This window comes from Stegostoma tigrinum, chromosome 18 (genome assembly GCF_030684315.1).
Source record: "Stegostoma tigrinum isolate sSteTig4 chromosome 18, sSteTig4.hap1, whole genome shotgun sequence".
Taxonomy (NCBI): domain Eukaryota; kingdom Metazoa; phylum Chordata; class Chondrichthyes; order Orectolobiformes; family Stegostomatidae; genus Stegostoma; species Stegostoma tigrinum.
In genome coordinates, this window is record NC_081371.1 from 59360655 (window position 1) to 59388098 (window position 27444).

At 41.6% G+C, this 27444-nt stretch overlaps 1 protein-coding gene across 1 annotated transcript; it reads right to left on the reverse strand.

Annotated features, from left to right (window-relative positions):
- Positions 1 to 4285: 4285 nt before the first annotated feature.
- Positions 4286 to 27444, reverse strand: arl1 (ADP-ribosylation factor-like 1). Its single transcript, XM_059652574.1, has 6 exons — positions 27225 to 27444; positions 20000 to 20137; positions 13284 to 13365; positions 11870 to 11981; positions 10119 to 10297; positions 4286 to 7132 (listed from the first exon to the last, which is right to left on the reverse strand). Exons 1-6 carry the CDS (start codon positions 27226 to 27228, stop codon positions 7102 to 7104), a joined length of 546 nt encoding a protein of 181 aa, XP_059508557.1. The 5' UTR covers positions 27229 to 27444; the 3' UTR covers positions 4286 to 7101.

The following is a 27444-nucleotide window of genomic DNA, read 5'->3' on the forward strand; positions in this document are numbered from 1 at the left end:
GTTCATATTTAAACAAATTGCTATTCTGGAGTCTTCTCTTAACTACATTTAACCACATCCAAAAAGAACCACTTGGATACACCATGCGATGCAAGACACGCGAGATGTCTGACACTAACCTTTCCTAATGCTAATAAAATGTGAGGCTGGATGAACACAGCAGGCCAAGCAGCACCTCAGGAGCACAAGCTTTTGTGCTCCTGAGATGCTGCTTGGCCTGCTGTGTTCATCCAGCCTCACATTTTATTATCTTGGAATCTCCAGCATCTGCAGTTCCCATTATCTCCTTTCCTAATGCTGACTGGATTATAAACAATGATTGTTCAGGATAATGGATTGAATAGCTATTGATTAGCTTGTGCTCCATTTCCCTAAACTGCTTCAGTTGTAGTTTTGATATTTATCTCCAGAATTTACTAAATATCAACTAAAAGTTGGCACATTCTTTGAGAATCTACAAATAGGGGCTTAAAACTTTACCTTTCACCCTGGAGAAGTGACAGTCCAGCAGCCTGGAAAGTATAGTCCCTTTCTGGATAATACTCTTCGCTGGATGAAGGAGCAGTGCTCTGAAAGCTTGTGATTTCAAAATAAACCTAATAAACTAGCACCTGGTGTTGTGTAATTTCTTTGTCCAGGCTGGTCCAACAGGAGCATCGCCACATCACGTATATTCCTCAGTCTGTCAGCTGGCTGTATGAGTGTTGAGGTGCAAACAATATCATAACAGTGTTAAAGACAGTCAACATGAGCACTGCAAGATCCCTTAAACCATCACATTGCTGAACAATGTTTTTTTCCAAAACTGAAAACAGGCATTTGGGATCTCATTTTATTACCTCATTTTAAGGACAGAATTTTCAAACTCTGCTCCAGTTCTGCAGCCATTAACAAGTTTGATTTCAGTACAGATATAGGTGGGAAGGCACACAGAGGGCAATACAAAGGAAGGGCGATATCAACAGGTTGTGAGATTGGGCAGAAGCACATCACAGAATATAATATAGGGAAATGTGAGGTAATACCCTTTGGCAGGAAGGATAGAGGAGTTGAATATTATTTACATGGAGAAAGGCCAGAGGAAGCTGCAGTACTGAGGGATTTGGGAATTCTCATTCTCAAAAGTACTAGCACCCAAGATTAACAGCTCAAAAAAAATCAAATGGAATGGTGGCCTTAATTTCAAGGGGAATGGAGTATACCAATGATGAGATTTTGTTAAAACTATACAAAAAAGTTACTGGCCAAACCACAGCTGGAATACTACAACCAGAGTTTGAAACTTTATCTAGGCAAAGATAGACTGGCATTGAATGTTCAGTAGGCTGATTCCACATATGGAATGTTTTCTGACCGCAGATTAAGTTTGTAGGGTTTAAGAACAATAAAAACAAAAACAACCTTAACTTCCTTGATTATCCATGGTTCATTCACCCCTTCCTAGAATCCTTCTGCCTGACTGGACTGCATCTTTGCTGTGAGCCATGAACTATTTTCATAAATGTCTGCTATTAATCATAGCACAGAGCATTACAGCACAGTACAGGCCCTTCGGCCCACGATGTTGTGCCGACCGGTCATACTGATCTCAAGCCCATCTAACCTACACTATTCCATGTATGTCCATATGCTTATCCAATGACAACTTAAATGTACCTAAAGATGGCGAATCTACTATCGTTGCAGGCAAAGCGTTCCATAACCTTACTACTCGGAGTAAAGAAACTACCTCTGACATCTGTCCTATATCTTTCACCCCTCAATTTAAAGCTATGCCCCCTTCATGCTCGCCATCACCATCCTAGGAAAAAGGCTCACCCTATCTAACCCTCTGATTATTTTATAAGTCTCAATTAAGTCACCTCTCAACCTCCTTCTCTCTAACGAAAAGAGCCTCAAATCCCTCAGCCTTTCCTCATAAGACCTTCCCTCCATACCAGGCAACATCCTAGTAAATCTTGTCTGCACCCTTTCCAAAGCTTCCACATCCTTCTTATAATGTGGTGACCAGAACTGTACGCAATACTCCAAGTGTGGCCGCACCAGAGTTTTGTACAGCTGCAGCATAACCTCTTGGTTCCGGAACTTGATCCCTCTATTAATAAAAGCTAAAACACTGTATGCCTTCTTAACAGCCTTGTCAACCTGGGTGGCAACTTTCAAGCATCTGTGTACATGGACACAGATCTCTCTGCTCATCTACACTACCAAGAATCTTACCATTAGCCCTGTACTTTGCATTCCGGTTACTCCGACCAAAGTGCATCACCTCACACTTGTCTGCATTAAACTCCATTTGCCACCTCTCAGCCCAGCTCTGCAGCTTATCTATGTCTCTCTGCAACCTACAGCATCCTTCGTCACTATCCACAACTCCACCAACCTTAGTGTCGTCTGCAAATTTACTAACCCATCCTTCTACGCCCTCATCCAGGTCATTTATAAAAATGACAAACAGCAGTGGACCCAACACTGACCCTTGCAGTACACCACTAGTAACTGGTCTCCAGGATGAACATTTCCCATCAACTACCACCCTCTGTCTTCCTTCAGCAAGCCAATTTCTGATCCAAACTGCTATATCTCCCACAATCCCATTCCTCCACATTTTGTACAATAGCCTACTGTGGGGAACCTTATCAAACACCTTGCTGAAATCCATACACTGTCCATTTTGCTTCTACACTGCTTTGCCAGTCCACTCCATCCAGTATGGCCTATATTCCTTTGTAATCAGCCTTATTTAAGCTTAGCCCATTGTGAGGGTGGATATTCTATTGGAAACAAAGAGTGCTAAATTCCAATATGTATAGTCACTATTTCCAAGGAGATGACAATGACATTTTACTCAACTAGCGGGCAGCTGTGTAAACACTGCTTCCAACGAGCGTTGAGTTACTTACTTTCAAAAACATGCACTAATCCTTGGTTTTCCAAAAACGAGTTCTTTACTTTTGTTATGGATCAAAATGAGGACAGAATTTAAAAGAAAAAGAAAACAACACTGGTGGGAAGGGGCAGCATACTCCTGAGACAAGATGACTGATCTCTATTACTGACCTACTTTATCTTAACACATGATCCTTCACTTTAACAGAATCAGGACTGAGGCTCTTGTGTGGGGAAAGTGTCATTTGTTTCATACAGTTAACCAAAATTCAAAATTGATTGAAAAGCAGTGGTTGGAAGTAAACGATTGCACCTGAATTAAAAAAAACAATTCTAAGCTTTTGTGCCCCCGAGACGCTGCTGGGCCTGCTGTGTTCATCCAGCTCCACACTTTGTTATCTTGGATTCTCCAGCATCTGCAGTTCCCATTATTTCTCTACTGACCCTGTAGTGTTTGGCACTAAAACTAGTTGCTAGTGTAAGAAATCTACAAAATGGCATCGGGTATAAAAAGGTCTAGAGCTGGTTTTCAACATCTGCAAATTAAAAAAGAAATTGTGCCATCTTCTCTGACGAAAGTAACTTGTTAAGCAACTGTCTAGGAACATGCAGCGCTAATAGTAGGGCTCGTGGTGCAGTGGTAGTGTCTCCATCTTTAAGCCAGGAGACCTGGGTTCAGGTCTGGCCTGCTCCCGAGATCAGGAACTGATATCTGAACAGCTTGTTTAGGAAATGCCTAGAACTCTGAACATTGCTGAAAGGAGTTGGAGTCAGAGATATTAGATCAGTCATCTGTACGGTGCAGTGACTGAGACCATATCAAACGTGTCCATTGACTATTTGCAGAATCAATTGTGTACAACCAGCCAGTGCACACAAGTCTCAGAATTATGGTTAGTGGTGATTTTATTGGACAGCACTTAAATGATCCAGACTGTACTAAGCAGCACACTGGAAGACAATTTAAGATTCGTCAGCGTGAGAGATACACTATTATAGATCTTTTATACTAATACAACTGGCATTTGTACATAAAATTATACATTTAAGTCAATAAAGGAAGAATGGGGTCATGGAGATTGGCAATCTTTGCCACATACCATAGCACATAGACTAGATGTGTAAAATCTAGTCTGAGACCTAAGAGTGAGACTTAGTTTCTGCTGCATCTCCAACTGTTGGGCCATTATTACCAATGAGTTCCCTTTTCCCCCCACTTGGTTGGTTTCTAGTATCCTAGTCCTGCTGAGTGCAAGGCAGAAAATCTCAACTCATCTTTAAAGCAACGCTTCTGTCTTTAAAGAATGGAGTACAAATGCACTTTAGTTATAGACAAAAAAGAAAATGTGTCAGGACAAAGGCAGGCTCCATAAGCCAGGAAAATATAAAAGAAAAATAGTTTTTAAAAATCAGCTTTATTATAATCACTTAGACCAAAGAAAACAAAATGATTTTTTTTTGAAAGAAGGTACAGTCTGGGGAAACCAGAACCAACAGTTATTTACACAGGTCACAGACAACAAGACATGATAGCTCTCACCAGTATCAGAAATAGTTTTAATTCATTTTTAAAAGTAAAATTGAAGAATTGAAAAAATGTTGATGAACAGTGATGGAATAATTGAAGCAGTCTGGGAAATTGTGATGCTTTTAATAACTGTTTTGCTACTCAGTTCCTACAACACAGCAAAACATTGGCCCAGTTGTGGGTTTCAGAACTGTGGAAGGAGAAAGGCCAGGAGATTTCAGAGAGGGATTTCCAGAATTAGGCCCAAGGAGCTGATGTTACAGTGACCAAATGGTAGAGCTGGTTGTGTACAAAGCAGCAGAGCACAGATTGCAGAAGGTTGTAGAACAAAAGTTTTATATAAATGGATTACTGGGAGAGACTTAAAAAAACAAGGGGGCAAATTTTAAATTGGTAGCAATGTTGGAGAGGAGCCAACATTAAGTCAGTGAGTTCCTGTATCAGCTTGGGGTGATACAAGTGTTGACTGTCAGCATCCTACCATGCTTATTCCAATTGTAGGAATGAGACTGGTGTTGCTGTAATTATTTTAAAAAGTCCCCTTGCAAGCAGGATCTGAGGATGACCCCCTTCATTCTAACCCCTTAAAAAATAAAATCCTTTCAAGCTGTAGCCAAAAGAGATGAAAAAGCTTGTGACAGGTACCAAAGCCATAGGTGAATAAGGTGTTTCATGGCTCAGGAATTAGTTTCTTTTTAGTAATCAAACAACAGGGTACTTTGATCATAGCCATTAGATCTTGGCAGGAGTAGGTGGTTCAGCCCTTTGAGCCTGTTCCACCATTCCAAACGATCATGGCTTATCTGGGTTGAGATTGTCACTCCATTTTCCCATCTACCCGCTCCCAGAACTCATGACAACAAAAATCTCGAAAATCACTTTTGAATAAACTTGAAGACCCACTTTCCACTGGAGGAAGAGAATGGTACAGGGTAGCAATCTTTACAAGAAGAAATATTTATACCTGCCTTAAAGGTAGACCTCACTTTCTTAAACTTAGAAACCACCCCCTGCCCTCCTTTAGTCTCTTGCACAAGCAGACATAATCTCTGGGGTATATCCCTACCCCTGCATCTTCAGGAAGTTTCTTTCAGTAAGATCACCTCATTCTTCTGAGCTATAATAGGTATGGACCTAACTTGCTCAACATTTCCTCAAAGGTCAGAGGTGGTTAAGCACCTTTGGAAATCTTCCTCGTAGCTAGTAAAAGCAGTCTTCTGATATTGAGGACAGCAGTAGAGAGATTCTTGGTGAGCAGAGTTGGGGTAAAAAGGTCATCACTGGGAGGTGGGAATGCAGAATTATCAAATCAGCCATGACCTTACCTGAATGGAGGAACAGTCCCAAGGAGTGAGCGACCTACTCCTGCTAATTCTTATGTCCATAAGAAGCTCCTTTAAATCTCAGGAATGTGGGGCTCAGAGTGGGGGAGTCCCCAAAAATCAAAAGCCAGGAATTAGCGAGGGAGAGAGAAATCTAAACCCTTGCCAATGCAGGCTAGATGTGGTGAATAAATTTGTCATCTTGACATTGAATCAAATAAAAGGTTTCTGTACTACATCTTACCTAAGCACAGAAACAAACTTGGAACTTCAAGTCAATAGTTGACAAATTGGGAAGTGTGCAGGGTCATAGAGAAAGAGCTGGGGTGGGGGCGTGGTGGTTAATTTTCCATGGGATGTGACAAGGCCATCATTTGTTGTCCATCACCAATTGCTCAAAAAAAAAGGAGTGACTTGCCCTGACCATTTCAAAGACAGTGAAGAGTTAACACAAACTCCTGACTCACAGCAATACTGGCCAGACCATGCAAGGATGGTAGATTTCCTTCTGCGAACCAGACAGGGACAGGGTTTTGCAACAATGCTAACTTCACATTAAGCTTTACAAGACTAGCTTTCTATCACAGAATTAAAGTGTAAATTCCAGCAGTTGCCATAAATGGAACTGAATCCTCATCTCTGGATTATTAGTTCACCAATATTAGTGCATGCCACCCATCTCTTGGCCATGTCCAAAAGAGCCAGCATAGGCATAATGGGCTGAATGGCTTCTTTCCATAGTCAGTCATTTCACCTCCCCCCCCCCATTCTGCTTCTCAGAATTCAGTTCCTAAAAACTTTTCCACAAGTTCCTGAATAGAATGACCAGTGAGTGAATCAGTAGCTTTGTACAAAGACAAAAGTATTTACAGAATGAACTCAAGCCACTGGCTTAAAAAGGAAACATATCAGAATTTCTTACCCCATTCTAAATCAACTTTAAATACAATTAGCTCAAAAGCCAAGAATCTAACAGCCCACTTTTATATTAAAGCTAGATTCAGAAACCTTAAAAGGCATTACTCAGGCAAAGCATAACTCACACCCAAGAATATGCTTCCATGTGAAGAAAGGAATGTTTAGTGTTTGTATAATCAAAGTTAAATGGAAGCAACTAAAAGATAAGGTTCACTGCAGCCAGAAAGTGAAGTTAACAGTTTAACTAGTCTCTTAATTAAAAGTGTTAATTTATTGCCAAAAACAAAAACACCCACATAAATAAAGAGAATGCAAAAACAAAATCTGGAGTAAAATGGAGCACGCTGAGAACAAGTGGCTCTTGTATAATAAGACCTCAGGAGGTGCTGGGAACAGTGGCTGTAGCTGTTGCATCTCTTGCAGTAGAAAGAAAGTCAGCTGTTTTTACTGTCTACACTTCAAGGCTTCAACCAACCTGAAAAAGGAAAAAAGTGCCAATTCAATCTATTAAGCACTATCTTCACAGGCCCTGGCATAAGGACCAGTTCATTTGTATGAGCTTACAACTTGCCCACGTGCTAACACCCAAGGGCAATGGAGCAAGCACCAGCTAAAGCAGACAGTTTTTGATAGACAGATAATAGGGACTGCAGATGCAGGAGAATCCTGGATAACAGTGTTGAGCTGAATGAACACAGCAGGCCAAGCAGCATCTTAGGAGCAGAAAAAGCTGATGTTTCGGGCTAGACCCTGCAGGGGTCAGCTTTTCTGCTCCTAAGGTGCTGCTTGGCCTGCTGTGTTGATCCAGCTCAACATTGTTATCCAGGGTTTCTGATAGTTTTCTGTAAAGTTTATTCATAGGACATGGGAATGCTGGCTGGACCAGTATTTGCTTGTTCCTAGTTGGCCTTGAGAGGGTGGTGGTGAGCTGCCTTCTTTTATTGCTGCAGTTCATTTGCTGTAGGTAAGCCTGTAATGTCCCTGGAAGTGGGAGGGATGGAAATTCCAGGATTTGGACCCAGCAACAATGAAGGAACAGCAATACATTTCCAAGTCAGGGTGGTGAGTGGCTTGGAGTGGGACTTGCAAGGGCTGGTGTTTTCATGTATCTGTTGCCCTCGTCCAGGTAGATAGAAGCAGTTGTGGGTTTGGAAGGTGCTGTTTAAAATGAGCTTTGGTGAATTTCTGCAAAACATCTTATAGATATTTGCAATTGTGTACTGAGTGTCAGTGATGGAGGGAGGGGATGTTGTGCCAATAAAGCAGGCAATTTGTCCTCTATGCTGTCAAGTTGTGTGTTGTTGGAGCTAACCCACCCAGGGAAATGAGGAATCACCCACTTCAGTAATACTAGTCGGACCTGCTACGTAATCACTGTTTATGTGGCAGGTCCAGTTGAGTTTCTGGTCAATGCTAACCACCACTCCCCCCCCCCCCAAAAGAATGTTGATAGTGGGGGAATTCAGGATTGATAACACCACTGATTGTTGAAGGGGCGACAGTCAGATTGTCTCTTATTGGAGATGGTCATTGCCTGGTGTTTGTGCCATCAGAGACAGAAACTTATGGCGTATATTCAGAGACATGCAAGCCCTTAAGCAGTGATCAAAGGTTGGCTACATTATATTTTATCTGAAGATGAGGCAAGAACATACCCTCAAGCTGCTCTGTATTCTGCAAAGTCATGCACGAACCCTTCCGTCAGCACCACCTTCTCTCCCCCTCTCTAAACTCCCTTAGTATATTAATCAATCAATCAATCAATCAGTCTTGAATATATTCAATGACAAAAGATTCACAAATTTTTGCAGTAGAGAAGTACAAAAATTCACAGCCTGATGATGGGCTTAACAACCTTTTGTAAGTTGAGTTAACACCAGTAGTGATTCAATAATGAAAAGCACATTTACTCATTGGTCCCACGGTTCATTTCAAACTTTGAACATAAAACCTTCTGTAAGCCATAAGTTGGCAGAGAAGACAATACAGCTGTGTGAAAAAGCATTCTACTCAGGATGTTGGCATGCTTATGAAGCCAGCATTTATTCAGCATACTTCAAGGTGCTGCTGCTGGGCTACATTGTTGGACCACTGCAGTCCACACCAGAAAGGTGCTCCACAGACAGTAACGTTGAGAAGGAATTGTATTTCCTTCCTAAGTTTAGAGATGGAGATTTTCATTGATGTTTGCACCATGTTCAGTGCTATTTACAATTCCTCAGGTACGAAAGCAATCTGTCTCCCAATACAGAACGGCCGACAGCACCCAGGTTTAGGATGAACAGTGGCAACTAACATTTGCACTACACAAAGCACCAGGCAATGGCCATCTCAAACAAAAACCCAAACCTTTATCCCTTGATATTCAATGGCAACATCACCAAATCCTCCTTATCCTCCTCCCTATCAAAATCCTGGGTGTTGTTATCAGTGACAGCAATTGAACTGGACTAGCCATTATAAATACTGGCGTTGATACAGTTACACAAGTGCTAGGACTAGAAGTCCAGGTCAGAGGCTGAGAACTCTATAGATAGCAGCTCAACTCCTGGCTCCCCAAAACCAGTCCACATTTATACAGTGTGGAGTCAGGAGTGCGGTGAAATACTCACCATTTGCCTGAATGAGTGCAGTTGCATAATACAAGCAGCTTGACAGCATCGTGGACAAAGCAACATACTCCTGATATCACTGCCACCACCACCACTCATTCCCTCAGTCCCCCCCACCCTGACAGAGAAGCAGTATGTACCATCTACAAGATGGACTGTAGCAAATCATTAAAGGTTCCTCAGGCAGCACCTTCCAAGCCCACAAAAATCTATAAGAGAACAGCTGAGAAATGGGACTACCACATGCAAGTTCCCATTCAAGCTACACACCACTGAATCAGAACTACTGACCATTCCTTCACTGATACCAAGTATCTTGGAACAACCTCTAAACTGCACTGAGGATTTGCACCCATTATCTATGTGCTTCAGCTGCTCACTACAGCATTTTCAAGGACTGTTATAGATGAACAATATATTCTGGCCTAGTCAGTGATACCAAAATGCTATCAATTAATATTAAAAAAACATTACAAGATCTATGCCACTCCCGTCTTTTCATCCTGTCCTCTGAAATCAGAAACTCCACTGAATATTTCAGACCTGGCTGTGGCTACTTTGCAAGCATGCCTCTTAAAAAAGATTCATGGATTTCTGTCTGAGAAATCAATTAATATTGATACAAATGCTATGCATATTACACTAAAGAATCTAAATAATAGCAAGTCAAAGCCTCAGCTTATCACTTCATTAAAAGACAGTAGTTCAGGCAGTGCAGCACTCCTTCAGTACTGTATACTCAAATCTTACATTGGATTTTGAACGCTTCATTGGAGTCAAGAGACAAAAGATCCACCTGCTGAGCTAGCATTACTTAAAGGTTGTCCTATTTATCACCACAATAATTACCAGTCCATTGCCTCGTCCAGTCCATAACCTTTGGTTGCAGAGGTCTTGAATATCTGCCACTTCCGATCCTTCATTGCTGGCAAACCAAGTGAATTGGCCACATCTGTGGGAGTCATAGCCTGCTCCATATCCTGCTTATTTGCAAAAACAACTAAAACAGCCTTCTTCAGTTCCTCCTCCTGCAAGCAAACAGACACACTGACTAAATGGCTGTTGGTTTGTAAAGGATAGAAAGGCGATTAAATGAAGCAGACTAAACCCACACAAAATTTCAGAGATTGTGAAACAAGGCCAGTAGTCCTGGACTACTTCAGGGAGTGTTGGCCTGGATAATGGGAAGAGCTGTCCTAATCTTCTTTATAAGATTACCATCAGATATATTATTCACATTTTTTTTTGTGGGGTGGGAGCAGCAGTTGGGTACTGATTTTAACATTTCATGTCAGAGACAGCTCCTCCAATATGGCGGAGCCTCCACAGCACTGGCACTCAGCATGCCAATTTAGATTATGTTAAATAAGAGTAAAGCTAATGGGGACCATTTGTTGTTGTAGCAGCCCATGTGATAGCAGGACCTGGGGTATGGAGGTTGGGTAAGGTTTTGGGTGAAGGTGCTCAGACCCTGAAGTTATGGAATTCAATGCTGAGTCTCAAACAACCTTTTCCTATAAATTCAGCTCTGAAAAAGGGTCACTAGACATGAAAAGTTAATTGCTATCTCTCCAGATGCATCTAGACATGCTGAGCGTTCCCAATTGGTTTTGTTAAACTTAGATTATAACAAGTCTCCTAAGTAGGTTGAGACTTGAAATCGTGACCTTCTAGCTCTCGTGCGAGTGAGCTTCCTACTGAAATCCCTCATCCTATGTTTATTCCAAGAAAATCTATTTGCATCCTCTAAGATCTTGACATCCTTCTGTAAGGGAGGCAAGGATCTCCCAGTAGGGCAGATAGCTAATTGTCTAGACAGCTAGACAGTTGGCAGATTCAGGTGTAGTTTTAATGATGGCAGATTAAGATTTACAAAAATAGATTTTACTGAGAATTAAATATCTTGGCCTGGGACTATCAACATCACATTGAGGGTGGAGTAATTTTTCCCCCTACAGGCTAAAAACGTGAACACCATTTTGATGCAAGTGGCAACTTCGACATGGCTTTATTTGAAGGACTAGTATGCTCAATTTTAAAAAGTGAGCGACTGTTTAAATAACTTCTGTACAATTAGATACAATGTGAAAGTGACACCTCTTTAGAAGTGCAGATGAACCTCCAACTGACAGCAAGAAAATCAGTTACAGAATTATCCAATCAGATCAAAGCTCCTTGTTAAACCTATCACCACAATATAATGCTCACACTGACATAGCACTTCAGCGTAAGGAATTTTGAGAGAGATTCTTAATTTACTTGTCTCTGCCTCTTTAAGAGAGGATTGTAATTATAAATCAGAGAATTAACCCTGGGGTGACATTGATTACCTCACTGAAAATAAAAAACACAAGCAGGTCAACTCACATCGACAAAACGCTCAGCATAATGCATCAAAGCATTAACTTCAAATGTTCCTGTTACAGCTTTTGGTGGCCTGTGTAAGTGCAGCATTTAACATGTCTCTAGTGATTTTCCATCTGTGCATTTTTGTTTAGGAAGCACATTATCACAAGGCCCTTCTACAAATTCATCTCAATGTCTAAAGTCCGTTCAGCAATCATTAAATATTCAAGGAATCCACAGGACACTTTTCTTACCTCCAACATGGCAACAAGTTCTGACTTGGAGATTCCCATTCTGTCCCTGTCACAACTGTCTACTACATAGATGACAGCATCGGTGTTGGAGTAATAACAGCGCCAGTAAGGCCTGAAAGACAGAATGAATATACTGATACACTGAACTGATCTTAGTAGAAACCACTTTATACTTGAAAATTAAAAGTACTGTGCAAACCCAAAAAATGTAAAATGGTTACATTCAAGTAATATGCAAACAGCATAAACTGTGCCAGGTAGGAGGGGAAAAAAAGGAGAGAAGAACACACTTTTAAACAAAAACTTGCATTTGTTTAGCAGCTTTCAAAATTTCAGGATATTCTAAAGTGTTCAGTCTTTTCTACAGAAATGTCCTGACTTGTTCAATCTGTACTGATACTTAACCTCAGTCCTTCCAGATTTTTAAAATGGGGAAAAAGGATCTTCTCTAGTGCCTCACTCACATTTTTGGAATACACAGGCTAGATTGTTTACAACACTGCAACTGTGGTTAAAATAAAGTTTTCAAATATGGTTTCATATAACTTAATTTCATACCCTAGAAAATTGATACGAGTTGTTTTGTTTTCAAGATTGCCTACCTTCACATCAATCTCTACTTTTAGTGAATAGTGCTCTGGAAATACAGTGACCACTTTTGTATCCTGATCGCAGCATCTTCAGAGTATGCACAGCCTTGTCATTAAGACCATAAGAAACAGAAACAAACAGGAGTGGACTGTTCAGGCTCTCAAGCGTCCACTGCCATTCAACAGGCTAAATGATCCTATATTCCTCACATCCACTTTCCTGCCTTTTCCCCATAAATTTTGATTCTCCCACTGATCAAATCACTTTACCAAAAACATACTGCCTTCTACTTATCTATAATGAAGTTTGTTTGCTAACATACTGGCCCATTTAGTAAATTCTTTGTCATCTTCTTGCATCATTGGGCTCCACTGCTATTTCAAGTTCCCAATTTGAATTCACCTGCAAATTCTGAAAAATATCAAGTCCTACCTAACTGTCCATACAAATGGTGGACAGTGGTCTCAGCAGCAATCCTTGTGGAACAGCACTTGCCAGCAGAGTGGCTACCTTCAAGATCAGGTTACTTTCTTTTCATAGCCAGTCCTTTTTTTTAAAAAGCTCACGGGCAAGATGCGAGTGGCACTGACAAGGACAACAGTTATTGTCCATCTCTAGTTTCCCCAAGGCAGGGCTGCCTAGACGCCCATATGCGATCCCTTTCAGCTACTTGAAATCACATGCTATAACAACACATTAACATTGCGGTAGCATACTGTCGAGCAATTTGTTTCATTAGATAAAGCAGCCCATTTTTAAAATCAGGTTTTATTTACAGACTGAAGATGATGTTGTTAATAACAAAAAGTGAGCATTTTCATACCGAATACTGGTCTGTCCACCCAAATCCCACACTTGAAACTTAAGGTTCTTGTAGGTTACTGTTTCAACATTGAAGCCAATTGCTGTAAAAGAAAAACAATTACATCATTTCAGCCACTTAATATAAATTGTTATGTTTGATTGTAAAGGTACATCTGTTCCATTAAAATACATTTTCTTCCATCTTATTTCTGTATTCTGCTAACACAGAAGCTAAATAGCTGTCAGATATAAACATAACGCAAGAAACTAGAAACTTGAAATACAAACAAAATGTTGGAAATACTTGGCAGATCAGGCAGCATTTGTGGAGACAAACAAACAGTTAACTGGTCAACTCTGACAGTCAGCATACTGGCCCACCAAGCCTGTGCCAATTCCTACGTACTGCCCATATGCAGTTTCCTCCCACCATTTGCCTCCTGTTCATGTATCCATCAAGATATGCCTTAATCGTTGCTAATGTACCAGCTTCCAGCACCTCCACTGGAGGTGAATTCCAGGAACCCACCACACGTTTGAGACATTTGTCATAAACCCTCAAGACCAGGCAACATCCTGGTAAATCTTCTGAACCCTCTGAAGAACCTACATTCTTCTAGAGAATGGCAACCAGAACTGCATGCAATACTTCAAGTGTGGCTTCAAGTTTTATACAGCTGCAACATTATTTGTTAACCACTTTGACAGCCTGGCCAATGAAGGCAAGTGTGCTGTATGCCTTCTTGACCACCTTATCAACTTTGTGTTACCACTTTCAGGGATCTGCATGCCTATGCTCCCAATGTATCGTATAATTCACACCTCAATTTGATCTTCTAAAAGTGCATCATCTCATTTTCCTGGATTAAACTCCATCTGTTATTTCTCTGCCCAAATCTGCAATCTATATCCTGCTGTACCCTGTGACAGTCATCGTCACTATCTGAAGCTCTGCTAATTGGTGTCACCCACGAACTTACTGATCAGATCTATAAATTTTCCTCGAGATCATTTATATATTACAAACGAAAAGGTCCTGGCACAGACCCTGTGGAACGACATTGATTATTGATCGCCATTTAAAAAAGCACGCTTTCACCACCTCAGTCCATGACCAAGGCAGCTTTGTATCCATCCAGCCAGCTCACCCCAAATTCCACGAGACTACCTTTTGTACCTGCATGTCATGAGGGTCTTTCCCAAATGCCTTACTAAAGTCCACATAGACAACATCCACTGCATGTTCATTCAATCATTCTGGTCACCTCTTTACAGAACTCAATCCAGTTGGAGAGACATGACAAACCTGTACAAATCCATGCTGCCTATCAATAACAAGTCCACTTACTTCCATATATGAATAAATTCTGTGCCAGTATCTTCTCCAACAGGTTCCCCACCAGTGACATCAGGCTCACCAGCCAGCAACAACCTGGATTATCTGATTTTCCCTCAATGATAAGATGACGAATCAGCCATTCTCCAGTCCTCTGGAGCGTCACCCAAGGCCAAAGAGAATGCAAAGATAACCGGTGCGGCTCCAGCTATTTCCTCCCTTAATGTACCAGCTTCCAGCACCTCCACTGGTCGTGAATTCCAGGAACCCACCCCCCACAGCAACATGGGATCCCACCTGGCCCTGGGGACGTGTCAACCATAACACATTCCAAGACACCCAACGCTGCCCCTACAAGAGTGGCCACACACCGACACCTTTCTCTAACCTCACATTGACATCTCTCTTCAGTGAATACATCTAACTCCACACAACCCCCTCCCTTTTAGAGTGGGCCTACTCTTTCCCCAGCTACCCTCTTGTTCCTAATATATGTATAAAATGCCTTGGGGTTTTCCATAAGCCTGATGACCAAAGACATTCCATAGCCCTCAACTCCCCATTTGAGCTTCTTCCTACTTTCTGTATCCTCAAATAGCTGCTCCCAATTCACATCCTCCAATTCTTGCTTCATTCGGTTTGAGTTAGCCTTCCCCCAATTTAACATCTTCATCTGAGTTACACTCTTGTCCTTACCCATAATTATCTAAAAAAATACAGAATTATAGTCACTGTTCCAAAAATGCTCTCCTATTGACACTTGGATCACCCAACCAGACTCATTTCCCCATCAGGTCCTGTATGGCCCCCTCCCTCCTTGGGATATCCACATACCGTTTAAAACACCCTGCTGCACACCCAACAATTGCTCCCTATCAATACACCTGGCACTAAGGGAGTCCCAGTAAATATGAAGCAGAGGTTAAAATTGCCCTCAACCACCTTATTTTCACATCTTTCCAGAATCTGATTATACACCTCTTCTGCTATCTCACACTGGCAGCTGGGAGGTCTGTAGTGCAATCCCAGCATTGTGACTGCACCCTTCCATTCCCAAGCTCTACTTAAAGCACCTTACTGCAAGATTCCTCCAGGGTGTCCTCCCTAAACAGCTTTGATGCTCCATAACCAGTAATGCAACGCCCCCACCACTTTCACCTCCCCCATTTCATCTAAAAAACATTAAGCTGCCCAATTCTGCCCCTCTTTCAACCACGTCCATCTTACATGTTGTACATACACTGAAGCAAATACAGGCCAAGCCTCCAAGTCTGCTGAGCTCAGCAACCTCTTTGCCCTTGCTCAAGGATGTGTCTTAGTCTCAAGCTCTTCCCCAGTCTTTATACTTATTGACTTGCTGCTCAGGTTCCCACCCCCCACCACACTAGTTTAGACCACTAAATGGTACTATCAAACTTCCCTGCCAGCTAGTGGCACGCCTCCAGTTTAGGTGCAACCCAACCTTCCTGTGCAGGTTGAATCTTCCCTGGAAAACTTTATAACGATCCACACATCTGAAGTCCTCCATCCTATACCAGCTTTTTAGTCACATATTCAAATGTACTGTTCAGGGAATCCATATCACATGGCACAGCAATTAAGCCTGAAATTAGTAAGCTTTTTGAAATATTGAACTTCCTGCACAGCATCTCCAGAACGGTGGTGGACATATTTGAGAGATTCGGCAAGTTGCCATTTGTAGGACCATTTACATTTAGCAATAAACAAAAACTTACTTTGACATAGCTCTTTAAACCATTGTTTTGTAGCACCGCTGATCAATAAGTGGGACACTGAGCCATTAGGAGCTATTATGACAGGTAACCAGAAAGATGTTCACCTGCACATCTACCAATGTGGTATACTGTACCCACTGTGGCTTCCTCTACATTGGGGAAACCAAACGGAGGCTTGGGGACCGCTTTGCAGAACACCTTTGCTCGGTTCGCAACAGACAACTGCACCTCCCAGTCGCAAGCCATTTCCACTCCCCCTCCCATTCTTTAGACGACATGTCCATCATGGGCCTCCCGCAGTGCCACAATGCCACCCGAAGGTTGCAGGAACAGCAACTCATATTCCGCTTGGAACCCTGCAGCCCAGTGGTATAAACGTGGGCTTCACAAGCTTCAAAATCTCCTTCCCCCAATGCATACCAAAACCAGCCCAGCTTGTCCCTGCCTCCCTAACCTGTTCTTCCTCTCACCTAACCCCTCCTCCCACCTCAAGCCGCACCTCCATTTCCCACCCACTAACCTCATCCCGCCTCCTTGACCTATCCGTCCTCCCCAGACGGACCTATCCCCTCCCTACCTATACGCTCCTCTCCACCTATCTTCTCCTCTATCCATCTTCGGTCCACCTCCCCCTCTCTCCATATTTATTTCAGAACCCTCTCCCCATCCCCCTCTCTGATGAAGGGTCTGGGCCCGAACGTCAGCTTTTGTGCTCCTAAGATGCTGCTTGACTTGCTGTGTTCATCCAGCTTCACACTTTGTTATCTAGCATTATTCTAAGGGTTTGGTTTTAAGGATTTTTTGTTTTTTAAATAAAAAGGGAGCTAAGTAGGGAGGCAATGAGGTGTAGGAATAGAATTTCAGGCCTTTAAGATTTAGACCACTCACCTCACAGTTACAATTAATGAAGGAAATTAGGACACAGACAGAAATGCAGAGTGCAAAGATTAGAGAGTTCCACTGTATCAAGGCTTTTCTACCCATTAAACCTGCTCAGAAACATCAATGTTACACCTCTGGAGCAGGTAGGACTTGAATCTGGGTCTCCTGGTTCAGAGGTAGGGACACTACAACTACACAGGAGCTCTGTTATATCAAGTCTAACCAAATACTCCTTTAAAATTGCGTGGTCTGCTTGTTAAATAGCATTTTTTTTTAACAAAATCGCTTTCCGTGAAAGCTACTGCCATGTCAAAATATAATGGAGAGATTTGGAACACGCAGTATGCAGCAAGTGCAGATTAAAACAGCTACCTTTAAATAAAATACACCCAATGACACATTGAAAAGGACTTCAGAGGCCCTTTTTCCTCAGTCAGGGAATCCAGAACAAAGACATTAAAATTAGACATAGGGTAGTCAGTGGTGAAAACAAGGAGCATTTCTCACCACAGTAACATGAGTTGGCTATTCAGCACAGAACCTGTGTCTTGCCATTCGAACAGATTATGGCTGATGGGTGGCCCATATTCCTTACATAAATCTGAAATTTTTGTTCAAAGGTAAGATTAACAACTGATCTAGCATCTGCTATTTGTTAGGGAATTCCAAACCTTTACCGCCCTTCATGTGCAGAAGAGCTTCCTAACATCTCTCGATGAGTCAGCCACTAACTTGTAAGGCTGTCTCCCCAGTTCAAGAATGGAGAGAGAGTTACCCCTCCCACCCCCAACCCACTTTGATGGGCAAAACAACCTCTTTCTGCACTGTAGGGATTCTATGATTCTATCAAGTTAAATTTTGAAAGCCAGAAAGTTTAAATAGTGCCTTGGAGAGGGAAATATGTGCAAACATAAAACATCCATGAGCAAACACATTCCTGCTAAACATGGTCTTTTGCGGAAAGGCTGGAGATGCTAAATTTGTATTGGTGTAGTTTGGAAAAGTGATGGGCAGTTTAATTGAAACAAGATTGAGGGGTCTTGGCAGGGTGGATTCTTCAACCAAGTGTTCCTGTTTCAAAACAAAGAGGCTGTCCATTTAAAAGCAGAGATAAATGTTATGCCTAAGAGGAGTACATTGGAAGTCAAAGTCGCATTATTCTACAATCTATACAATTGAAAAAGTGCATTGCCATATTCAATCAAAACTTAAATTGGCTCTATTTATGACAATTAACTAGAACAAGTGAGTTTCAATAAATTCAATAACACATGCATTAGAGGCAATGTATTCTTCAAAGAAATGGCAGACAGGTTATCAACTAAGCTACTACATGAATTAGCCAAATTTACTTAGTCCAATCCACACTTTAAAACAAAGACATACATACACAGCTCTGCAGGGCAATTATAAGTGGGAAAACAGGAAAAATAGAGAAAACAAGAGTTCAAACAAAAAAAGTCTCATTTCTCAGTTCCTGGAGGATAGATTCATGGCAGTAAAGGTTGCAGAATGATGGGAAACTACATTTCTGATTTAGATGAAAAATGGTTAGGACTCTTGATGTATGAAACTCAGGTTCTTTTTAAACTATTTCTAACAGGATGCTTTCAGCTCCAAGCTTGGGCTTGTACATACAGATAGTACTGCATCCATGCAACTTCTCTGCAATTGCTCACAGCTTCTAGGTAAAGGCTGAAAAAAAATTATTTCCTCAAGTCAAGAAGCTGTTGCTAGGCAATAGCTATTGAGGCATCTCAAGTCTGGTTGCTTATCAATTAAAACTATAGAATGCCACCTTTGTCCCTTTAGAACCCTGGGCACTGCTTTCCAAAGTCACTTGCCTTTCTAAAATAAAGACCACATTGACAACCCAGTCAATTCCACTGACTTTTAATCATTCTAGTTAATCACGATTAATCCTTTGCAACCCAATGATATCCCGATGTTGATTTCCTAATTCCCATTATCCATAAATATATTCCCAACAAGAAGCATGTTTTCTCAAATGATCAAGTGTTTTGGGAAATCTCTTCCCAAAAATACATGATGGAAGTGAAGTTCTTGAATATTTTAAGGCAGAGACAGAAAGATCCTCAATAAAATCAATAGGGTGTAAGGTTATCAGTGATAAATTGAAATGCAGAGGTCAGATCAGCTGTGAACGCAAACAAAATGACAGAACAGGCACAAAAGGCTGTATGCTACTCCTGTTTCTAACTTGCATGCTTTTGTGTTGAATTCTAGAAGAAGTTTTTCAACATTATAAATCAGAAACTATTGGAAGTCAATTTTTTTTACTTTTAGTTTGTCCATTTACAAGGAGATATGGCACGTGATAAAGTCCCAATAAGCAATCAAATTCCATTAACACAGCAAACAATTTTAGACTTTAGGCCAGGGTGTTCCAGTCGCAGCTTGGAAATGGTGGATCAGCTATCAAAGGCCAGGCAACCTCTGCCTTACCTCCAGGTTTCCCTCTTGTTTTGCGATAGGAGGGAATTTTAAGCACAGCTGCCTCATTGGTGTAGCAACCAGAGATTAGAAAACCAAAGTTTTATAGCAGCAGCAACTACCCGCAGGCAAATTCTTCTTCATCATTATGTACTGTGAAAGCTTATTTGAAAAGATAATGGCGCAACACAAACATTGGTAAGCAAGGATTATACTTTGCATCTACTTTCACTGGAAGCCAGGTAGATGTACACTTTGAGAGTGGGGTGATTTGGGGGGGGGGTAAGAGTGTGTACAGGCAAGATAGAATCAGGACATAGTACTCACTGGGAATGGTGGTGACAACTTCACCAACTTGCAGTTTGTAGAGAATTGTGGTCTTGCCTGCTCCATCCAGACCCAGGATTAATATTCTCATTTCCCGTGACCCAAACAAGCCGGAAAACAAAGTGGAAAACCACAGACCTGCAGTAATCGAAAAGCAATATTAGCATGGATGAGATATAACTGTTCTTCTGCAAACAAAGCTATTTAAAATTTGTACCTAACTTCTATCATCACTCAAGTTTAACGGATCAAATCTATTATTCATTTGAGTAACAGCTGCCGATATTGTTTCCATTACTACTACTTACAGTTAGCTCAGATACGTCACATCTTTTATTCCTTTAGCTGTTCTACTGCCACCTCCTTTTGTTTTGCGCTTTCACCACTTTGCTGTTCATCATGCCTGCCTTCCTTCTTTCATCACAACTCAACCCATTTATTTTCATCCTTCCCCCATTCTCTGCCCCCTCCTTTCCTGCCTCAATTTTGGCAGGAGATATTTATCCTAAGAACAGGAAGACAATGTCATTGAACTAAAGCATCAACTCTCATCTCTGTCCAGAGACTACCTGTCTCAGTATTTCTAGCATTTGCTGTTTACCAAACAAAAAACTTTAATGCCAACTGACAAAAAACAAATTAATGTGGATGCTGGATATCTGAAATAAATCTTTGGAGAAGGCCAACAGGTCTAGCAACTTCTTTAGAGATAGCATTACTATTGAGTGCAGTGAGATTCTTTTGCAGAAGGAATCTTTAACATCAATTTGTTTGATTCAGTCATGTGGTGAGAGATGTGGTCAAAGTCAGCATTTGTTGCCCATCTTACTGCCTTTGAGGTGGTGTTGCGGAGTATCTTCTCAAATCACTATTGTCCGAGGGCTGCAGGTACCCACAAAGTTGCACACCACCTCTACTAAAACGCTAAACAATAACAAGCCATGGGTTGGAAGCAGTTGGAGCACCACCTACAGCTCTAAGTGTCTGAAGTTGCAAAAAGAAAAAAAAATTCACCACAAGGACACAATGAACTACAGGTTTTAGTCTGAACACAGACCGGTAAAACAAGGTTGCCTCTTTAAAAGACTTTGACCTGATAACTAGGTTCAGATCAAAGATGAACAAAAATAAAGTTGCTGGAAAAGCTCAGCAGGTCTGGCAGCATCTGTGACGGAGAAAACAGTTGACGTTTTGGGTCTGGCAACACGGGGGCGGCACGGTGGCTCAGTGGTTAGCACTGCAGCCTCACAGCACCAGGGACCCAGGTTTGATTCCAGCCTCGGACGACTGTGTGTGGACTTTGCACATTCTCCTTGTATCTGCGTGGGTTTCCTCCCACAGTCCAAAGCTGTGTAGGTTAGGTGGATTGGCCATGCTAAATTGCCCGTAGTGTTCAGGGGGATGGGTCTGGGTGGGATGCTTCAAGGGGCGAAGTGGATGTGTTGGACCGAAGGGCCTGTTTCCACACTGTAGGTAATCTAATCCTCAGAACTGTTCTGAGTTCTGTGGAAGGGTCACCGGACCCAAAATGTAAACTGTTTTCTCCTCCACAGATGCTGCCAGACTTGAACTTTTCCAATAACTTTGTTTTTGTTCCTGATTTAGAGGATCCACAGTTCTTTTAGTTTAGACTAAACAGTAATCTTGATTAGCTGCATTTAATGTTGATTGAAGGCAGATAGGCAACTTTTAGAAAAGGAAGCTTCTCTCCCTGGTGCTGACAAACGAGCCAAACTCTTTGCAGGTGAAAATGTTTAATCATTTGCTTAACCTGGCTGTTCTGTGTATGGCATGTCAGCGCAGAAGCCTCAGCTCAGTCACTCAGAGGACTGGGATTGGAGATGAGCAGGGCTGATCAGCTCCTGTTAGGCCTCAGGCAAGATGACACTTGATGAGCTGAAAGTATATGACAACAGCAAACAATATGCCTGTGTCAGTGCCAAAGCGCAAAACATTTTGACCTCAATGCGGATCGCAAAGGATTCCCATGTTATGTCATCATTGCTGACCTTACCATCTTTTTGTCCTGAAGCTTCATTTTTGCAAGAAGCTGCAAGACCCCTACTGTTCACATGGTTTAGCATCTTTGTTAGATCATTTACACTGGCCTCTCTCAGAGGAAATCATAATTGTAGATCTGGCAGTTCTGAAGCTGTACTAGGATTTGGTGCAATTTGTTCAGCCGTGAGGTGCAGTCTGACAGTAACCATCAAACTTTTCCCATGGTGCTCAGTAGGAGATGCCTTTCTAGTAGTCCAATCACTGCAGCTGCCTTCTAGAGAGTTCACCTTTACATCTATGTATCCAAGGTACTACCCCATCCTACAGTGATTGATGAGTGACAACCTGACACAAGTTTATAAAATAATGAAAGGAATAGAGACTTAATGGAAGTTGTTTTCCTAGGATGGGGGAATTTCAATACTACGGGACTTAAAGGAGAGAGCAGAGAGATTTAAAGGAGGGGAGTTTCTTAAAAAAAATGGTGGTTCACACATGGAATGAACTTCAAGGAAGGTAGAGGATGTGAGTACAATTACAAACGTTTGAGACATTTGGATTGGTACAGGTACAGGAATAGGAAAAGTTTGGAGGGATATGGGCCAGCAGCAGGCAGGTGGGACTAGTTTAGTTTGGGATTATGTTCAGCATGGATTGGCTGGAGTGAAAGGTCTGCTGCTGTGCTGTATGTCTAAGTGTCCATAATAATTTCCAAGGACTGGTCTACACATGACCCTAGACTCTCGGTATTGTACCCACTGAACTGGCTGAGCGAACCAATCAATTAGAAGTGCGGTTAGGGATGAGCAACAGATACTAGTCATACCAACAATGTCTACATCCTATGAAAGAGGAAAAGTCTACCACATACACCAAAATAATATTTTGGTGTTTCACAAACTAAAAACCTTGTAGAGACCATAACAGCAAATATATATCTATGGACTCCCTGGGTTTGTACTCTTGAAATAACTTCATTTTGTTAAAATCATAGTTGAACAATGGATATTCAAGGACAAATTAATTCAGTGCATGCTTGCTTAATCTGGAATGACCTCAGGAATCCAGCTATAACATTAAGTAACACTAGTACACTGCACAGCACTTCCACAGGCTGAAGGGAATATCAATTTACCAATGTTTATGGGGACTCCAGGTAAAAGAATGCATCACACGAGACAAAAGTAAAGATTATAGGAGCAAAAAAAAAAATAGTGCACAAGTGGAAGTTCCCAAAGCCTTCAACTTCTAACACCAAGACAGACAAGGCCAACAGATACACTGGACCATCATCTCCAAACACTTGCTTAAAGTCAAAATCATAACAACTTGAAACTGTTACCATTCCTTCACTGTCACCAGATCAAAATCCTGGCATTCAAAACAGCTTCCCTGGGATGCCCATATCCAATGAATGAGTTTACTTAAAAAGATAAAAGAAAACAGCATTTCAAGGTTTTTCTGAAGACATTGCTCTTGCCTTCTCTCTCCAGCTCCTCTGACACCCAACACCCCTCTCACAGTTTCTCTCCATCTTTACTCCCCCTCCCCCATACTTTTCAGTTCTCCCTCCCACCTCCATACTCCCCCTACCCCTCCCACCATTCCATAATCCCCTCTCTGCTACAAGGGAAGAAGAGTATTTAAAATAACTATCCCTCCCCCATCTCTTTAGGGGATTTTATACAGCTAACACCCACTGATACATTTCTCTGTATCTTGTATATTACGATATCCTCCTGCATACAGTCAGAGCATAGAAACAGACCCTTTGGCCCTACTTTTCCATGCCAACCAGGTTACCTAAACTGAACCAGCCCCATCAGGCTGTATTTGGCCCATATCCATCTAAACTTTTCATATCCATGTACCTGTCTTTTAGATGTTGTACTCGTAGTTGCCTCGACCACTTCCCTTGGCAGCTCAGTTCACATACTCACCACCCTGACAGAAAGCAAGCAAGAGCTACCCCCTCAGGTCCCTTTTAAATCTTTCCCCTCTCACCTGAAATCTATGTGCTCTAGTCTTGGACTCCCCTATGCAGGGAAGAAGACCTGGCACTTCACCTGATCTATGACCCTCATGATTTTAGAAGCTTCTATAAGGTCATCCCTCAGACACCAAAGCTCCAGGGAGCTAAGTCCCAGCCTATCCTGCCCTTCCCCATGAAATAAAAACTTGCAATCTCAGTAACAGCCTTGTAAAAAAAATTGTTAGCACCCTTTCCAGTTTGACAATATCCTTTCTATGGCAGGGTGACCAGAACTGCATGCAGTACTCAATGTGCAGTTAACATCTTGAACATGGCATCCCAACTCCTGTACTCAAAGTTTTGACCAATAAAAAAAAACAGGCATACCAAACACTTTCATCACTCTTTCAACTTGCAACATGATTTTTCAAGAAACTGTACCTGGGCCCCAGGTATCTCTATTCCATAATACTCCCCAGGGCCCTACCATTAACAGTATAAACTGGATACAAGAACAAAACTAGAAGTTGCTAGAAAAGCTCAGGTTTTGCAGCATCTGCAAAGAGAAAATCAGAGTTAATGTTTCAGGTCTGATGTCCTTCCTCAAAACACTGAGCCCAAAACCTTAACTCTGATTTTCTGTTCAGATCCTGCCAGACCTGCTGAGCTTTTCCAGCAACTTTAGTTTTTGGTCCCGATATACAACATCCACAGTTCTTTTGTTTTTTAAAACTGGATACAAAATTGGTTGTAAGGTAAGAGGCAGAGGATTGGGGTGGTGGGGGGTTTCAGACTGGAGGCCTGTCACCAGCAGTATGCCACATGAACTGGTGCTGGGTCCACTGCTTTTTATCATTTATATGAATGATTTCAAGGTGAACGTAGGAGATATTGTTAGTAAGTTTGCATATGACACTAACATTAGTGGTATAGTGGGCAGCAAAAGTGGTTATATCAGAGTATGACAAGTCCTTGATCAATTGGGCTCATGAGCAGCAGATAAGAGTTTTATTTAGATAAATAAGAGGTGTTGCATTTTGGCAAGGCAAATCAGGGCAGGATTTAGAACAAAGAACAATACAGCACAGGAATAGGCCCTTCAGCCCACTAAGCCTGCACCAACACATTTTACTCTTCCATACTAGAAGAGTCTTCACTTACAGGATCCATATCCCCCATTCCCTTCCTGATTATGTGCGCATCCAGGTACTTCTTAAATACTAAATAAAGAACCAAAAGAACTGCAGATGCTGTAAGAGTTCTGAGGAAGGGTCACCAGATGCAAAACATTAACTTTTTTCCTCCTCCACAGATACTGCCAGGCCTACTGAGCTTTTCCAGCAACTTTGTTTTTGCTTGTTAAATACTGTTGCTTATACATTTAATGGTGAGGTCATGAAGAGTAGTGCCAAAGAGACCGCACAAGGGCATAGTTCCTTGAAGGTGGAGTCACAAGCAGACAGGATGAAGAAGGCAGAAGGGTCTAGGCCCGAAACATCAGCTTTTGTGCTCCTGAGATGCTGCTTGGCCTGCTGTGTTCATCCAGCTCTACACCTTGTTATCTTGGATTCTCTAGCACCTGCAGTTCCCATTATCACATCTAGCAAGTGGGTCTAGACTAATGGACTAGTTGGGCCAATGGGTCTGATTCCTTGCCGTACAACTCTATGGTACCAACTCTGATGTCTTCCATGAACATACCAACCATGGTCCCTACCTTCTCACCCAATGTATTTATGTAAAAAGATTTGGGACAACAGTGGCCCCAGCACCAAACCTTGTGACAGAGCACTGCTCCCAGGCCTCCAGCCTGAACAAACAACCCCCCAATACATACTGTAGATGGAGAATATTTTATACAAGTTTCTCACTGACACATTTCCCCTCGATATATAAAATCCCACTGTATATTTTATACAAGTTTCTCACTGACACATTTCCCCTCGATATATAAAATCCCACTGTATATTTTATACAAGTTTCTCACTGACACATTTCCCCTCGATATATAAAATCCCACTGTATATTTTATACAGGTTTCTCACTGACACATTTCCCCTCGATATATAAAATCCCACTGTATATTTTATACAGGTTTCTCACTGACACATTTCCCCTCGATATATAAAATCCCACTGTATATTTTATACAAGTTTCTCACTGACACATTTCCCCTCGATATATAAAATCCCACTGTATATTTTATACAAGTTTCTCACTGACACATTTCCCCTCGATACATAAAATCCCACTGTATATTTTATACAAGTTTCTCACTGACACATTTCCCCTCGATATATAAAATCCCACTGTATATTTTATACAGGTTTCTCACTGACACATTTCCCCTCGATATATAAAATCCCACTGTATATTTTATACAAGTTTCTCACTGACACATTTCCCCTCGATACATAAAATCCCACTGTATATTTTATACAAGTTTCTCACTGACACATTTCCCCTCGATACATAAAATCCCACTGTATATTTTATACAAGTTTCTCACTGACACATTTCCCCTCGATACATAAAATCCCACTGTATATTTTATACAAGTTTCTCACTGACACATTTCCCCTCGATATATAAAATCCCACTGTATATTTTATACAAGTTTCTCACTGACACATTTCCCCTCGATATATAAAATCCCACTGTATATTTTATACAAGTTTCTCACTGACACATTTCCCCTCGATATATAAAATCCCACTGTATATTTTATACAAGTTTCTCACTGACACATTTCCCCTCGATATATAAAATCCCACTGTATATTTTATACAAGTTTCTCACTGACACATTTCCCCTCGATATATAAAATCCCACTGTATATTTTATACAAGTTTCTCACTGACACATTTCCCCTCGATATATAAAATCCCACTGTATATTTTATACAAGTTTCTCACTGACACATTTCCCCTCGATATATAAAATCCCACTGTATATTTTATACAAGTTTCTCACTGACACATTTCCCCTCGATATATAAAATCCCACTGTATATTTTATACAAGTTTCTCACTGACACATTTCCCCTCGATACATAAAATCCCACTGTATATTTTATACAAGTTTCTCACTGACATTTCCCTCCCTACCCCCTGTATATCAGGTATACCCCTGGAAACACCGTATATTTTATACAGCTACCACTCACCGACACGTTTCTCACTTCACCGATTCATTGTATATTTATACCCATCCCTGTACATTTTATATAATTTAAATAAATCTCTCACTAACCCATCTCGCTGTTTGCTCCGACGTGGCCGTCGTCCCCAGGCTGCGCGCGCACTCCCCGGTAGAGCCTGAGGCCTAATGCCCGTTTCCTGACGCCGCAGATTCGCGCCTCGGAATCCGCGAAAAATAAGCAACCTTTTCCACCCCCCGGACTCCGCTTAAATACCAGCCATTTACCTCGTGCCCGACACTGGCGAAAAATCAGCTCTTCATCAAGATTCAA

Excerpts from the sequence above, each read along its gene's own strand:
- arl1 (XM_059652574.1), bottom strand. Across the intron at positions 13,366-19,999 it reads AGTTGTCACCACCATTCCCA|CAATTGGCTTCAATGTTGAA; the intron begins GTGAGTACTATG and ends TTTCTTTTACAG. Across the intron at positions 10,298-11,869 it reads AACTTGTTGCCATGTTGGAG|GAGGAGGAACTGAAGAAGGC; the intron begins GTAAGAAAAGTG and ends GTTTGCTTGCAG.